The following is a 14948-nucleotide window of genomic DNA, read 5'->3' as shown; positions in this document are numbered from 1 at the left end:
GAGTCGAACCCATGACCTCAGACACCTGCTGAAGCTGCTTCTCTAACCACTAATTCACAGGTTCGTGAGGCGTGATGAGTTCACTGTCACTAAGGTAATCTATCTATCTATCTATCTATCTATCTATCTATCTATCTATCTATCTATCTATCTATCTATCTATCTATCTATCTATCTATCTATCTATCTATCTATCTATCTATCTATCTATCCCTCCACCCCCACCTGGTCTTGTGCTGCCTCCATCAGCCAATGAGGTGACAGAGAGAGAGAGAGAGAGAGCACGCGGAGCTCGTGCTGCCTCCTCCTCATCCTCTGCCTCGCGCTGCGGGAGGACTGCACGAGGACGGCGGCAGGATGGCGGGAGGACGGCGGGGGCTCGTGGCCCCTCAGAACACCTTCCTGGAGAACATCGTCCGCAGGTCCAACGGTAAGTCCCGGTCCCGGTAGGATCCGGTACAACGGTATGTCCCGGTCCCGATATGTTCGCGTCCAATCAAAGGTAGTCCCGGTTCCCGGTCCCCGGTAGGATCCGGTACAACGGTATGTCCCGGTCCCGATATGTTCGCGTCCAATCAAAGGTAGTCCAGTTCCCGGTCCCGGTCCCCGGTAGGATTCGGTACAGCGGTAGTCCCGGTTCCTGTGGGTTCCGGTCCAACCAACGACAGTCCCGGTCCTATAATACATCCCGATCACGGTGGCATTCGGTCCAACGGTGGGACGTGCCCCGGTCCCTGGTTCGGTCTGGTTGTGCCCAACAGTAGGTCCCGGTAGGTCCCGGTCCAACTAGGATGCGCTACAGTTGTAGACAGGCTGTAGGTCCTCAGGTTTACCGGAGGGAACCAGCTGGAGGTTCTGATCTATCTATCTATCTATCTATCTATCTATCTATCTATCTATCTATCTATCTATCTATCTATCTATCTATCTATCTATCTATCGTTTCCATATTTAACGTTTATTTTTATTTTCTACTTGTTGTCATATTACATGTATAAATTTAGTGTATTGAGTTTCTAAGTTTCTTTCTCATCCTTTGTTCACAGGCTCAGCCAACACTGATGCTTTAATTATGAATGAAAACTAGTAGAAATAATTTGTGATCTCCAGCTGTTTCAAAACCACAACACACCTAATACTAATCACACTGTGACGGGTAGTGATGGAGGAAAAGAGCTTTTTTATATTTAGTCTGTATTTTAAACTGAGTCATCAGATAAATATGATTAAAGCGACAACAGTAAATAATCCAGCTGCTGAATGAATGAATCACATTTTGGTTTCAGTTCTTTTCTCACTGCTTCATCTGTTTCTTCTCCTTTAACTCGATTTTCTTTTTCGACTTTTCAGTTTGGACTTTGTCTCGTAGGCAGACAGGTACAGACCAGAGCTTCCACTTTGTGTCGTGTACATGTTTCCTCACCCGTCCCTGCACCTCTGTCATGTTCACTGTCATATCCACCGTGTGCTCAGTTATGAGGTTACACATTCAATCAGCTGATCACTGCATCAAGGTGTGCGTAATGATTTGGCAGACTTTCAGTAAAGACGTTAAATGAAAGAGTAACGACACATAGACGCGTCCTCGTCTAAACCCTGAGAGGCTTCATGTGTTCTCCCTTTAATCGTCTCACAGAGATGATCTGAGTTAAATCTTCAGGTTTGTTCTCCTCCTGTAACTGTGCACACAGTGTATACGCAGGTTTAGTCAGTTCCCATCAGAGAGTGTTTCTATGATACTTGTTGTTGTGTAACCGGTGGATTTCTGTCTCACCTGACTACACCTCCATCCTTCTTTCTTCTTTCTCCAGTTTAAAGACTCTGTGTAGGATGTACAGGGTTGGTTTTATTAGTTTACCCTCCTGGTAACTGAGGAACGATCAACTTTAACAACATTTAATATCACCCATGCTAAGCTCTTCCTTATCCACATCACTTCAGCCCTCTGCTTTATTTATTTATTTATTTATTTTTTGTCATTACAAACTCAAGTGACTTCTTCTTCTTCTTCTTCTCTGGTTTGATCGATAGTTTATAAACTAGTGTGTTGGTGCATCTCCCTCATCCAGGGTTATCCTGTGGATCAACATCTGTGAGCTTTCTACTTGTGTGTGATGTAACCTGGTGTGTAAACTGGGTAGAATTACAACGCTCTGCCTCCATAGAGCGAGACGATCCTCTTCTACTCTTCCTCAAACCAAACCAAACCATATTTAGCCTCCATGTTTCTTTCCACTGTGACAACGAACCAACCAAACACTGGCTCCAGACAGACAGACAGACAGACAGATAGATAGATAGATAGATAGATAGATAGATAGATAGATAGATAGATAGATAGATAGATAGATAGATAGATAGATAGATAGATAGATAGATAGAGACAGACACACTGAGACTCAGGCTTCAATCATCCACAAGGGAAAGTGCTTGGTCACAGTAGCTCAGTTACACATGAAAACACATGTGAGAACCACAAGTAGAAAGAAAGATGAAGTAAAAATAGCAGAGAAATAAAATAAAAGTGTGTCTGTGATCCAGGTCATGGTTTATCCAAAGGGCGTTGAAGTAAAATCGAGTTAAATAACATAAAAATAGTGTAAGCAAAAACTTATATGAACAAACATATAAAACTAGAGACGGAAAATCCACAAACATCCTTAGAATAAATACAAACTCTACAAGCCCAGTTTCTTTTTTTTAAACTCTTCTTGGATGAACCATGACCTGCGTGACTGAGAACCTTCACGGACACTAGAGACATTAGAACATATCATATAACGCACACAGGAATAATAAGGAGCCACAGTGTGAATTACGTGGAGTCATTATCTCGACCTGGAGAGATGAATAAAGATATTCAGTGGATTCAACTGTTCAGGTTTGGATACGACTACAATCCTTTCACTCATTAAACACTTTCTAGGCGTTTAGATCTAAATCTAAATCTAGAAACAGACATGTATAAGGACGAGGATTAAAACAGAGACACGGTCTCTGAACGACTGGAATCATGTCAGTTTATTGGTAGTTTCACTTGAAGCTTAAATCATGTGAGGAGCAGCAGCGATGAGCTAACGCTAGGACTGGGACTGGTGTCTACGTTAGTCAGTATTTCTCTTTTACGAGTCAACAACACACAGATCTTCAAGATAAAGCTCATCTCACTTTGGTTGGTTTCACTTCTTCCTCCTGGTCCATGTCATGTATTGTGCATCAGCCTGCTCTCTGCTGGTCTGCAGCTCTGGCTTTCATTTGAAAAATGCATGTAGGTGTTTGAAATATTCAGGAAATCTTACCTGAATATACGAGTGTGTATCTATGAGCATCATAAGAGATACATGACGTCACTGTTATACAGGACACAGTTAGAGCTGAGTGATACCATCCTGTTTTCATGAGGTAGGTAAAAGCTCCATCCAGGCATTAGTGAGAGGCTTCCATGTTCAGGTTTATTGGCGCAGGGACACAGTGTGGAGAAATGTTGCTCTGGATTTCCAAACATAGGGAACATTGATCTTAATGAAATCAGGATGTGAAAATCTTTTCACATCTTTTCGTTTTAAAATCCTCCACGTATTTGAAATCAGGCTTTAAACTCCTCTGTAATGCAGAAGATTTAAAAACACTGGTGGACATTTCTTAGATTATTGAGACACGTCATTGAGCATTAAATGTAAAAAACTGGATGAAAAACAGACGCGATGGAGCAGCATCATGATCCACATCAGGTGTCACTAATGTACCTGCAGACAACAAACCAGAAGAAGAAGAAGACATGATAAGTGGCTGTAACTGTGTAAAACCCTGCAGATGAAGATGAGGCAGAAAACTAAAGAGGTGTGGATGAGAAACGCCTACATCTCCATAAGAGTCTCTTCTTCTGCTGAGGTGACTCTGTGTTTAGACTTCAGTCCAAATCTCTTCTGGTTACAATCTTCAAACCTGTTCAACCAAAACTGGATCAAACTGCATTTAAATATCATCTGAAACGTAGCTGAAATTAGATTTTTATCGACTGGTCTGAGTCCAGATGCTCCAGCAGCTGAAGTCTGAATCCAAAGTGTCAAAGAACAAAGTCAGAACAGAATCAGCAACAAGGACGACAGCGGTCCAAATAAACCGACCGCAGCTGTTTCAGTTTCTGACGTTTCTGAATACATCGTGTTCCCTGAATGTGAAATGCTGTTCCCTTTATATCACTACAAGGCTTCCCTGCATCTCCACTGCTGATAGAGGCGAGTGAGTCAGGCAGAAAAAGATAAACTATGTGTTAAATCGGGTTAGTTTTTATATTAACGTTCATTCATCAGCCGCTGGGAACCAGATGAAACAAACTCCAGATGATAGAACGCGCGTTGGGTTTGGTTGGTTTCCGTGAAGCTGTGATGAAGCTACAAACACCTGGTTTAATGTCGTGTGAACGTTTGACTCTAACGTCCTGGTTTCTGTGGACAGACACCAACTTTGTCCTGGGGAACGCTCAGATCGTGGACTGGCCGATCGTCTACAGCAACGACGGCTTCTGCAAGCTGTCCGGTTACCACCGAGCTGAGGTCATGCAGAAGAGCAGCACCTGCAGGTACGACACGCTCGTGCTGCACAGCTGCTGCATTAATGAGAGATGCCGTCTCAGTGGTGACGCTGTGTTTCCTGCAGCTTCATGTACGGAGAGCTGACAGACAAGGACATGACGGAGAAGGTCCGGCAGACCTTTGAGAACTACGAGATGGGCTCCTTTGAGATTCTGATGTACAAGAAAAACCGTGAGTACTTCACAGTGCTGCATGTGTCATGTGACCTGAATCTTCAATAACCCAGAAAGGCAAGGAAACCAAGACCTTGAGACCCAGTTAACGTCCCAATCTGGGACACTCAGGGACAGTTGGTGGCCCTTCAGCTTCCTGAGCTTTTTAAATGTGGACCCATGGAGCTCTGAATCAGCAGCCTCACACATTTAGTTTAGCTTCTCTGCTTTATCTCAGACATCATTAGGGTTTAGATTAAATCTGTAGCTGATTTCAAACCACCTGCCTCATATACTGAATATACTGAATAGAACAGAATGTCTTTACTGCAACAAGTACAATGACATTATAAGGTACAGTTCTCTTTTAGTACCATTCAAAGAGTATAATAAAAACACACAAGAATAAAAATATGAAAGAAAGCAATAAAAGACATAAAAGAGTGTAGAAGCACAGGGACAGCAGCCAGTGAGACGTCTGTGTCCCTGTCTGATGAAGTGTTGGGTCAGTAGGAGCTCACTGCTGCTGGCTGGTTTTACTTCCTCCTGTTTGTCCGTGGCCCAGCGGAGCCGGGGTGGTCATACTGTTTTGGCTTTTGTTGTGTGTGTTTTCTGTTCCTGTGGTTGTGGGATATCACGTGACATCAGGAAATCCCTGCAGGGTCCTACTCTCCGTGTCTTTGTCCTCGTTGTTGTCCTGTCCTTCTCCAGGTGTGTTGTCTTGTAACTGAGGCGTCATGTGCTGTGCACACTGTGAAGCTCCGTAAGGGGAACGCGTGGGACGTCGTGGATAACACAAACTGGACTTGACATGTGTTTTTTTTGGAGGAGGGGCGGGGGGGTGTTTCTGGACTCAGGGCTTTTCATGTCATGATATCTTTGTGTGTCTGTGGGTGTGTTGGGTTGTAATAGTCACACTTGTTGATTTTTTTTTCTTACCACGCTGGGCTGTTCTGTGTTATGTAGAAACATGTGTTTAGAGTCAAGATCATTGTTTCAATCCATTCATCACACGAAGAGTCATGAGCAAACAAACATGCTGTAAATAAAGGTGTTTCATTAACTATCTGCTTCTCTAACCACTCAGTTATTCACTCTCTTTGAGCTCAGGTTTAGTCTCCACCAACTCCTTTGTTTTATTTTTTACTAAAGTAAATATCGTGATAAACTCTCCTCGATGTTCCTTCAGTCGTTTCTAACTGTGGTCATCTCCAGTTTGTGGTGATCAGGTGTTTTTTACTAGGACCAGTTCATCATTTACACCCAAAACCCCAAATAAAACGTATTTGAATCATATGTTCTGAGTCCTGTTCACATGCTATCGTGACAGATTATATAATGTTGGGAACATTTTCTCTTTGTGCTGCAGGGATGCCAGTTTGGTTCTTTGTAAAAATCGCTCCCATCAGGAACGAGCAGGATAAAGTCGTCCTGTTTCTCTGCACCTTCAGCGACATCACGGCCTTCAAGCAGCCCATCGAGGACGACTCTTCCAAAGGTGGGTCCCGTTCCTCTTGGTTCTAATACAGGAACAGAAAAACCTCCAAGCTAGAACCAGATCTGGTGTGTCACCGTTTTAGTCCCACACCTAGAATCTCTGTTTTCTGCTCATATACTCTTAGTAAATGTTCATTCAAAAAAAGACACAAGGACTATTTCAAGCTCCAGACTGATTCATTTATTAGGGAAATTAATACAGGATTAATCAACAAAGATAAAACCTCCTAATGGTTTATCATTTGGCCCAGAGGGAGCAAAGATTAGGGGCCCAGAATTCTTCCCTGAGGAACACCATTATTAATATAAAACGTTTTAACAATTAGACTAAAACCAATTCACCTTCACCCTCTGATACCAGAGATTACACATTATTTATGAGTCTCAGGTCTTCCTCTGCCCTTTATTCAGACACATCATCTACTGAAATCAACATTTCACTTTCAGTTAAAATCTTTTTTTCAGACCCCTGATTTAACACAGTGACCCAGAGCTTTAAGTAGAATTAAACGATGTGACACGTTGCTGCAGATTGTACATGAAGTCATTAACAGAACCATGTCTTCATGTCTTAGTCTCAGTTAATAAAGGGTTTAACCTGGAGTACATGCTCCTCACCTTCAGGTCGCCTGTTCATTTGGTTAAATGTTCATTACTTCTTTATTTACTGGTGTCTTGTTAGGTTTCTGAAGCCAGATGCAGACACACACAGCCACGATTGAACGGTTTAATTATAAGAAAAGAAATAAAACATGAGCGATGGTCATAGATGGTAGAATCCCTGGGCAGATGGAGGCTGGTGGTAGTTGCTTTGAAGTCTGGAGTCTGAAGGATGTGGAGCAGACCTGAGCTTCTTGTTCTTTGTGACCTGTGCTTTAAGTGTGTTGATGTGATTCTGTCTCGTTGGCAGGGTGGGGTAAATTTGCCCGTCTGACTCGTGCGTTAACCAGCAGTCGAGGAGTTCTTCAGCAGCTGGCTCCAGCCGTCCATAAAGGAGAGAACGTACACAAACATTCACGACTGGCCGAAGTAAGATGGCTTTTTATCCTCGTCTATGGGTCGGACGTGAAGTCCTGCAGAGATAACAGATGTCTGGATCAGTGATGGTTGACAAGACGTTAATGATCAGATCAGATCAGTGTTTATTGCACATTTGATGTCTGGACACACTTTACAGAACTATTACAATGGTGATGGTGGTCTAAGGACAGTGGTTTAATATTTGTTGTGACATGTGAATGTTCAAGTTATATATATATATGCTGTATATATTTATATACTGTATGTATATGGCGTATATATATGCTGTATATATTTTTAGTTGTTATTTGTTTTGCACCATGAGGACGGCTCTACTGCTATGCTGTAAAATTAAATGAATAGCTTGGAGGCAGTCATTTGGTTTTCTTAATGCATTGCACAGCTGTTCCACTGTCTAACATATCAGCCTACAGCAGACTGATTTCAAACTTTATTGCACTTAATTCAGGTGCTCAGTGCACAAATGATCTGGAAGAATACAACTAAGATAAGAAAGACCTTTATAAATCACCTGGGGAGCAAATATCATCTATTTACATAAAAAATCCGATGGGCTTGGATCAACCTGTGCTCAGTCAGTATTCACCGGGTGGGATCAGATCTGGTAGAGACATATTGTATTTATTGTATTTACTGAGTCCTCTGCAGCTCAGAGTGCAGTCATCTTCTTTTAAATAAACTTTATTGAAATTGTCTCAAAACAAACGTAGATTCCTTTTTATTTTCAGTGTTGATCTAGTATAAGCCTAGCACTCATATCTAGTGTTAATCTAATGTGGGTTTGTTACAGTGTGCTTGATGGATTCTGACATGAAGGATAAAGAATAAGAAGTTTTATTGTCAATGGCTGGTAGAAAAAAAAAACACTGAAATACACATTGCCAGTTTAACTGAGCTGAACTGAACTAAGTAGAATTAATAGATGCAGCTTTAAACGCCAGCAGCAGATCCTCTCACACTGAAAAGCTTTGTGTTAGTTTTAGATCTTATAACAGATGATGTGCTCCAGCATCGGGAGGAGGCTACGGGAAGACTCTGATGAGTATTGATGTTTTTATTCTATCATGGAATAAGAGGTGCTTTATTGATCCTCTTTAAATTGATTTGAAGTGAAGCCAAGCTGAGAGTTCATCTGACATCCTGTTCTTTGTGTGTTCACATGGGCTGGTAGGAGCAGTAACACAGTATGTGGCATGTTAACATATCCAGATATGATTATTAGTAGTTACTGGATCGATAAAAGTCCAGTTTTGATCTTTTAAGTGGTCAACGCTTGATTTCCATGAAGCTTCAGCTGGACCTGCCTTAGGTCTTCTTCAGTTCTTCGTGAACAATGGGCAGTTAAGGTTTTCAGTAGGAAAAAAAGACGACTTTTGAAGACATTTCATCCAAGTCTTCAGTTCTAGAGGAGATTCCAACCAGAGGGAGAAACTTTCTGAGTAGATGTGATAAGACTGTGTTGTAAGAGGCTGATAAATGAAATGAACCAAAGACTGAGAGTGGACATTCAGTATGTATGGTGCAGCTTTTCTCTCCAGATAAACATTAATAATTAGAAACCCTGACGTTCTCTGTAGATCAGAGCTGAGTGAATCCTAACACGAGGTGAGACAATCCATCTAAACCCAGTCAGGACCTGCTTCTCTGATGTAATGTCTATTGGGTCTATGTCTATGTGCATCTTTACTGCAGGTAGTTTACTGGTGACTGGTGATCTACTTAGAATCCGTTTGACAGTTTAAAAGCAGTCGTTGACTTTAGGGGTGATGGACGCTGGATGTCTCTGTGTCTTTAACATGTCTAGAGAACACATCTGATATTTACCGGTCTAGAGTTTAGAGGATGATCAAATTTACTGTGTAACCTGAGGGTGGACAGACTAAGAGCAGTATAGCTGCTCTATGTAGAGAAACCTGAGTCTTTGAGGAGATGTTCTCCTCAGTATCAGTCTCATCATTCTCTGTTAAAGCTCCAACCTGGTGTTTATTGAATCAATAAATGATTAGTGTTGTTTATAAAATGGAAAGACTTTTATTTGTTCTATTGCTTATGAAATTTGACAGTTCAAGATCTAAATAAATAAATAAACTTTCTTACTCCTAACCCTAAGCCCTAACTCCTTATTCATAACTCCTAACCCCTAAGTCTAACCCCTAACCCTATATAGCCAACTAACCCTAACCCCTAACCCTAACCCCTAACTCCTAACCCTAAGCCCTAACTCTAAGCCCATGCCCTAACCTTAACTCTATCCTGGAACGTTTTCTTGAAAATCTGTTTTCTGAGCTCCCTTAAAGTGACCTTAGTGTCTTCTGCATGAACTAGTCCCATCATGTCATGTTGGCTCGGACCAACCCACGGTCTAACTCTGTTTGTCGTGCCTCAGGTTCTCCAGCTGGGCTCAGAAATCTTGCCTCAGTACAAACAGGAAACCCCGAAGACGCCCCCACACATCATTCTGCACTACTGCCTCTTCAAGACCACGTGGGACTGGGTCATCCTCATCCTCACCTTCTACACGGCCATCATGGTGCCCTACAACGTCTCGTTCAAGACAAAGCAGAACAATGTGACCTGGTTGGTGGTGGACAGCATTGTGGATGTCATCTTCCTCGTCGACATTGTCCTCAACTTCCACACCACCTTTGTCGGTCCGGCTGGAGAGGTCATCTCCGACCCAAAACTCATCCGCATGAACTACGTTAAGACCTGGTTCGTCATCGACCTGCTGTCCTGTCTGCCTTACGATGTCATCAACGCCTTTGAGAATGTGGATGAGGTCAGTGACGTTTGATTAACACGTTTAATAAAAGAAAGATTCATTAAACAATATGAGGATGTGTCATATGGCCCAAGGGCTGTAGGTTTAACACCTGTGGCTCAGGGGGTCAGGTCTGTACAGTGAAGATGTTTCCTCAGATGTGGAGGAGAATGTGTGACTGTCTGGAGCTCCCAGGACCAACAGGGCGGTCATTGAGTCCCCCCAGGTCCCCTCCTAGTGTTTCAGATTCATCCTGTAGTCAGATCTACCTGGAGCTGGAGTCAGGCGGAGTAAAGATGCTCTGGGTCAGGTCTGGACCTCGTCTAGTACTGAGGTTTGAGAGGAATTATCTGGAGACAAATCTCCTGAACCTGTCACAGTTTGATGGGGATGATTACGTCCGTACTTTCACGATAGCTGGTGATAGGGTTAGGACAGCAAAGACATGGAGCAGCTCCTCTTTAACTTTTTCTGTTTAGTGGTTTGTTTCTGATGTCAGCATCAGTAGATTTACAGCAAGTTGTTGCACCACAGTCTGTTTTTGTCAGATCACCTGAGGAGGTGCATTCAACACGCCCTCATCGAGGCCCGTAGCAATCTCCTGTAATGTGTTTGAGACTGGACAGGAGAATATCTGGATCTGAACGAGATGGAAGCATGGCATGGCCAGCACCTTCCCAGTGTTCCCCCACTTCACACATGTTGTGCATGTTGTGCAAACTTGTCTTTGTCTTTTGTCTTGTGTCACTTTGCAGCTGAAGTCTTCTAAAAAGATAAACTAGTTCAGGTGGGCCGTGATGTTGTCAACACGTTAATGTTTATTAGAAGCTGCTGAAGATTATCCAAAGACAGAACATTATAAATGCATTCATTTAGGAACTCTTTGGCTACTATAGCAGAGACTTACTTGGCTCAGTAAATCGCCCTCTAAACATTACTATACACCACCGTGATAAATGATCTCATTGCAGCAAACTTCAGGCCTCTGCAGTTTGATTTCACAGTGTGCTGCCCAGCTGCCTCTGAGGAGACAAACTAGAGCTCAGTCCTGTTAAATGTCAGAGACTTTGACTTGTACAATGGTTACAGTGGGTCCAGCCCAGTGGGTCCAGCCCAGTGAGTCCAGTCCAGTGAGTCCAGCCCAGTGGGTCCAGCTGAGGTGTGAAATGAAACACAATGCCGTGGCTGCCTGGAGTCCAATCACGAAGATGGTGGGGACTGTTTTGCATCCATTCAGTGACTTTGCAGGATGTAATTGAAAGCAAAGGTCATGTCAACAAGTGCTGACATGTCAAAAATGCAAAACCCTGAGTGCTGCAATGAAAACATCTTCCAACTCACGCCAGTATTTTCATGTGGAGCAGATAATAGAAAAGACGGAGGGGAAATCTTCTTTGAGAAGAATAATCCAGTTCACCCGAAGCCGCTGAAAGAAAACCTGAAAGAGTCTGGAACAGATCTGACCTGAGACGCTCAGCTCCTCCAACACAGCAGGTTTAAATGAAGAGCACTAAGCTGGCCTCATGTCTACATGAAAGAGAAGCCCAGATAGAAGCACAGATCTCATTTATCTTTTCCTAAATAATATCTGGAGAACCATGTCCCAATAAATAAATAAAAAACATTCCTGTTATTAGGGTCAGTGATCTGTTCTGCAGAACTACATAAAACGTTTCTTTCAGAGTTCATTCTGTAATGATCGAGAGCCATGATCAGTTTAGCTTGATATGCTGAGATCAGATGGTATTTAGATCATAAACCATTAAACTGAATTAGTTTTGAATAAGCTTTTATTTCAAACTAAATTCTGAACCACTCACATCAGGACTTTTTACATCACACTGACAATTAGACAAAAACAGTAGAACAAATATAATTTGTATTTGACATAGAGAACGTAGAGATGTGTCGGGATGGGATCACAGCCTATCGGGGTAAAATAAACCTTTTCATCGTCCTCAGAGCTGATGCTTGGTGTCTCTCAGTGGTGAGGCCTTTAAACGGAGCAGCCATGGTCTGATAAGAGGCTTCGCTAACATGACGGATGACTCACACATGGGCAGGACATGTTTCTGGAGGTGGCACTAGCTGCAGGCTTCATGCATCTTTCATACATGATTATACATCTTTCATACGTCCAGACTTTAAAAGCACCAACGGATGCCAGAAAGGAGAATTAAAGAAACACTGAGCTCAGTCTAGAACCAGTCGTCATTACATGGAATCGGTTTGTCCCTGGTGAACATGATGAGTGGAAGAAGAGCAGTTTACAAAGTTGTGAATGTTGCAGCTTTTATTAAACATTTATCTGCTGCACTAACACATGCTGTGGCTCTGCCTAGAAATAAATGGGGAACTCATGCATGGCTCATTTATTGTTATTATACAGACACATAGCCACATCAGCCACAACATTATGACCACTGACAGGATAAGTAAATACCATTTAAATCATGTGGTGACACTTCAGTGTTCTGCTGGGACCTGGTGTTAGGAAGCACTCAGCTCTGATCTATGGAGACAGAGAACATCAGGAGTTCAATTATTAATGTTGATCTGGAGAGTAAAGCTGCACCATACATACTGTATGTCCACTCTCAGCCCTTCTTTGATTTTCTCCTCTATTCTACTGTCCTACACCGATCAAACTGTTGAAGACCCCTGGTCTAGAGCGACTGAAAACTGCACAGCATTGGTGTTTGTAACATTTGTCTTGAAGTCATAATGTTATGATGGGTCGATCATTAAAATCAGTCACAAAAACAAACAACAACAAAAAAAATCAAAAAAATGCATCAATAAAAGTTTCCACTCTGCACAGAGAGTCCCGACCTGGAATAAATCTGTGACCCAGTGTGGACTTATAAAGATAAAAGATGATCCACTTCATTCAAACTCAGAGAGACAGGATCTGGTAAATATCGTCAGGTTAATGAATTAGTTATGATGTTCTGTTAAACCAGAGAAGATAAATGAACTATTTAACACCACAGTGGTTGAGGTTAGCTTTATGAGTTGGACTCACTTGTTTTCCTCTTACTTCCTTCAACAATACTTAAGTGGAGCATGTTCAGGTGATGATGGTTCTCTACGTCGACACCTTCAATGTTTAATAATAAACTGTTAAATTAAATAGTTCAACTCCTCTTTTATTTTCTGATCCCTGCATTCACTTGTTCATTCGTGCGTTTCCGTGGATACTGAATAAGATGAGCCACAAAGCAGAAATACAGACGAGTGTTTTCATTCCGGCTAATGTCATAGGTCTAAATAAGAATTAGAAAAACCTTTATTTGTGGGGAAATTCCAGTTTACATCAACAGAGAGCAGGAAAAATCTCAAGAGTAAAAGGTATAGGAGGATAAATAGTAAAATGAAGTAGAATAAAAAGAAGTACTGGCATATATACAGAGTACAATGGACCATACAGGGACTATACAGGTGGACCAGGTGTACCTGGGTCATAAAGTTGTACACAGTTAATAGTGAATGTGTTGAACCCTGAGGTGTAATAATATTAACCGGTGGTTGCAGGAAGGTAAAGGCAGAGTCTGCCTGCTCTGGCTGAGGGGTAACGTAGGAACACCAGCTGAGTCCCAGCAGATGGAATTTAAGCTTTTTCAGTTTGACTAGAAGAAGATTTTTCTTTTTCTTTTTTGATCTCTGTTCGTGGTTTGTTTCATCTTGTCCCCCGTTCTCTCTCCAGGGCATCAGCAGCCTCTTCAGCTCCCTTAAAGTGGTCCGTCTGCTTCGTTTGGGCCGGGTAGCCAGGAAGCTGGACCACTACATTGAGTACGGCGCTGCGGTGCTGGTTCTGCTGGTGTGTGTGTTCGGCCTGGCGGCCCATTGGCTGGCCTGTATCTGGTACAGCATCGGAGACTACGAGGTTATCGACGAGGACACCAACCGCGTGAGGACGGACAGCTGGCTGTACCTGCTGGGGGAGACGGTGGGGACGCCGTACCGCTTCAACGTGTCGGGGTCAGGACGCTGGGAGGGGGGGCCGACTAACGACTCGGTCTACATCACCTCGCTCTACTTCACCATGACCAGCCTGACCAGCATCGGCTTCGGAAACATCGCACCCAACACCAACGGGGAGAAGATCTTTGCCGTGGCCATGATGATGATTGGATGTGAGTCCCTGTCGTCCCCTCTCATAGCTAACAGCTTGTGGCTTTTTCCAGGTGCTTGTCAGGTTAGTTGGTTCTGTAATCTCTGTCTCTACGTATAAAGTCTGACCCGTCTGACCCAGGACCCTGAGGCTTTGTGGAGGTCAGAGCTTCTTGTGGTTGGTTCTTTGTGATTCTTATCAGAAGGAGTTTGGAACCACCAGATGGAGATACTTCGTCCTTCAGGCTGGTTCTGGGTTATTGTAGAACATTTAGGAGCTGTTATTTAAAGGAGCAGCAGAGGGATCAGTGGTGATGGGTGTAGATGGACGGGTGGAGGATTTCCTCAAAATAAAAATATAAAGAGTTAAATGTAATTTCCTGACTCAGGAGGCGTGGTTTTATAACCTGTCAGACCTAAAATCAATAACTACCACAGATCAGACTTGGCTGCAGACTGATAGTAACTAGATGATTTTCATTCTCATTATAGTCTGTCTGAATAAACCATCATGTGATGCAAAGTAGGATTACTTCATTAATAACAGTTCTTCTACTAAAATGTCTAAATCTTAGACAGCTTTTATAAAATGATCCTGTTAGAAGTCCAGATGTTAAAGACTCTGTTCTGGCGGTTTCTTTGTCCCAGTGGAATGAGCGTGACATCCCACAATCATCCTGTACATAAACAGAGGAGAGCAAACACCAGAGCCAGACAGGCCCGTCGATAATTTATTGATGGATGACTCTGTCGTTTGACACGTCCTGACTCACATCCACTGCTGAGATA

The 14948-nt window shown here is 42.7% G+C and overlaps 1 protein-coding gene across 2 annotated transcripts in view; it reads left to right on the top strand.

Moving 5' to 3' along the window:
• Window positions 1-290: 290 nt before the first annotated feature.
• Window positions 291-14948, top strand: part of kcnh1b (potassium voltage-gated channel, subfamily H (eag-related), member 1b) — a 32026-nt gene continuing 17368 nt past the window's right edge. Inside the window, exons 1-8 of one of the 2 annotated variants that reach the window (XM_047577521.1) lie at window positions 291-430; window positions 1351-1377; window positions 4459-4582; window positions 4660-4766; window positions 6117-6245; window positions 7155-7273; window positions 9672-10064; window positions 13753-14182. In XM_047577521.1, the coding sequence (XP_047433477.1) occupies window positions 358-430; window positions 1351-1377; window positions 4459-4582; window positions 4660-4766; window positions 6117-6245; window positions 7155-7273; window positions 9672-10064; window positions 13753-14182 (1402 nt within the window). In that variant the 5' untranslated portion in view covers window positions 291-357. The remainder of the gene's footprint in view (window positions 431-1350; window positions 1378-4458; window positions 4583-4659; window positions 4767-6116; window positions 6246-7154; window positions 7274-9671; window positions 10065-13752; window positions 14183-14948) is intronic. The other variant, XM_047577523.1, reaches the window with a different exon arrangement.

This window comes from Mugil cephalus, chromosome 2, assembly GCF_022458985.1.
Source record: "Mugil cephalus isolate CIBA_MC_2020 chromosome 2, CIBA_Mcephalus_1.1, whole genome shotgun sequence".
Lineage (NCBI taxonomy): Eukaryota > Metazoa > Chordata > Actinopteri > Mugiliformes > Mugilidae > Mugil > Mugil cephalus.
This window is presented reverse-complemented; position numbering and strand designations above follow the sequence as displayed.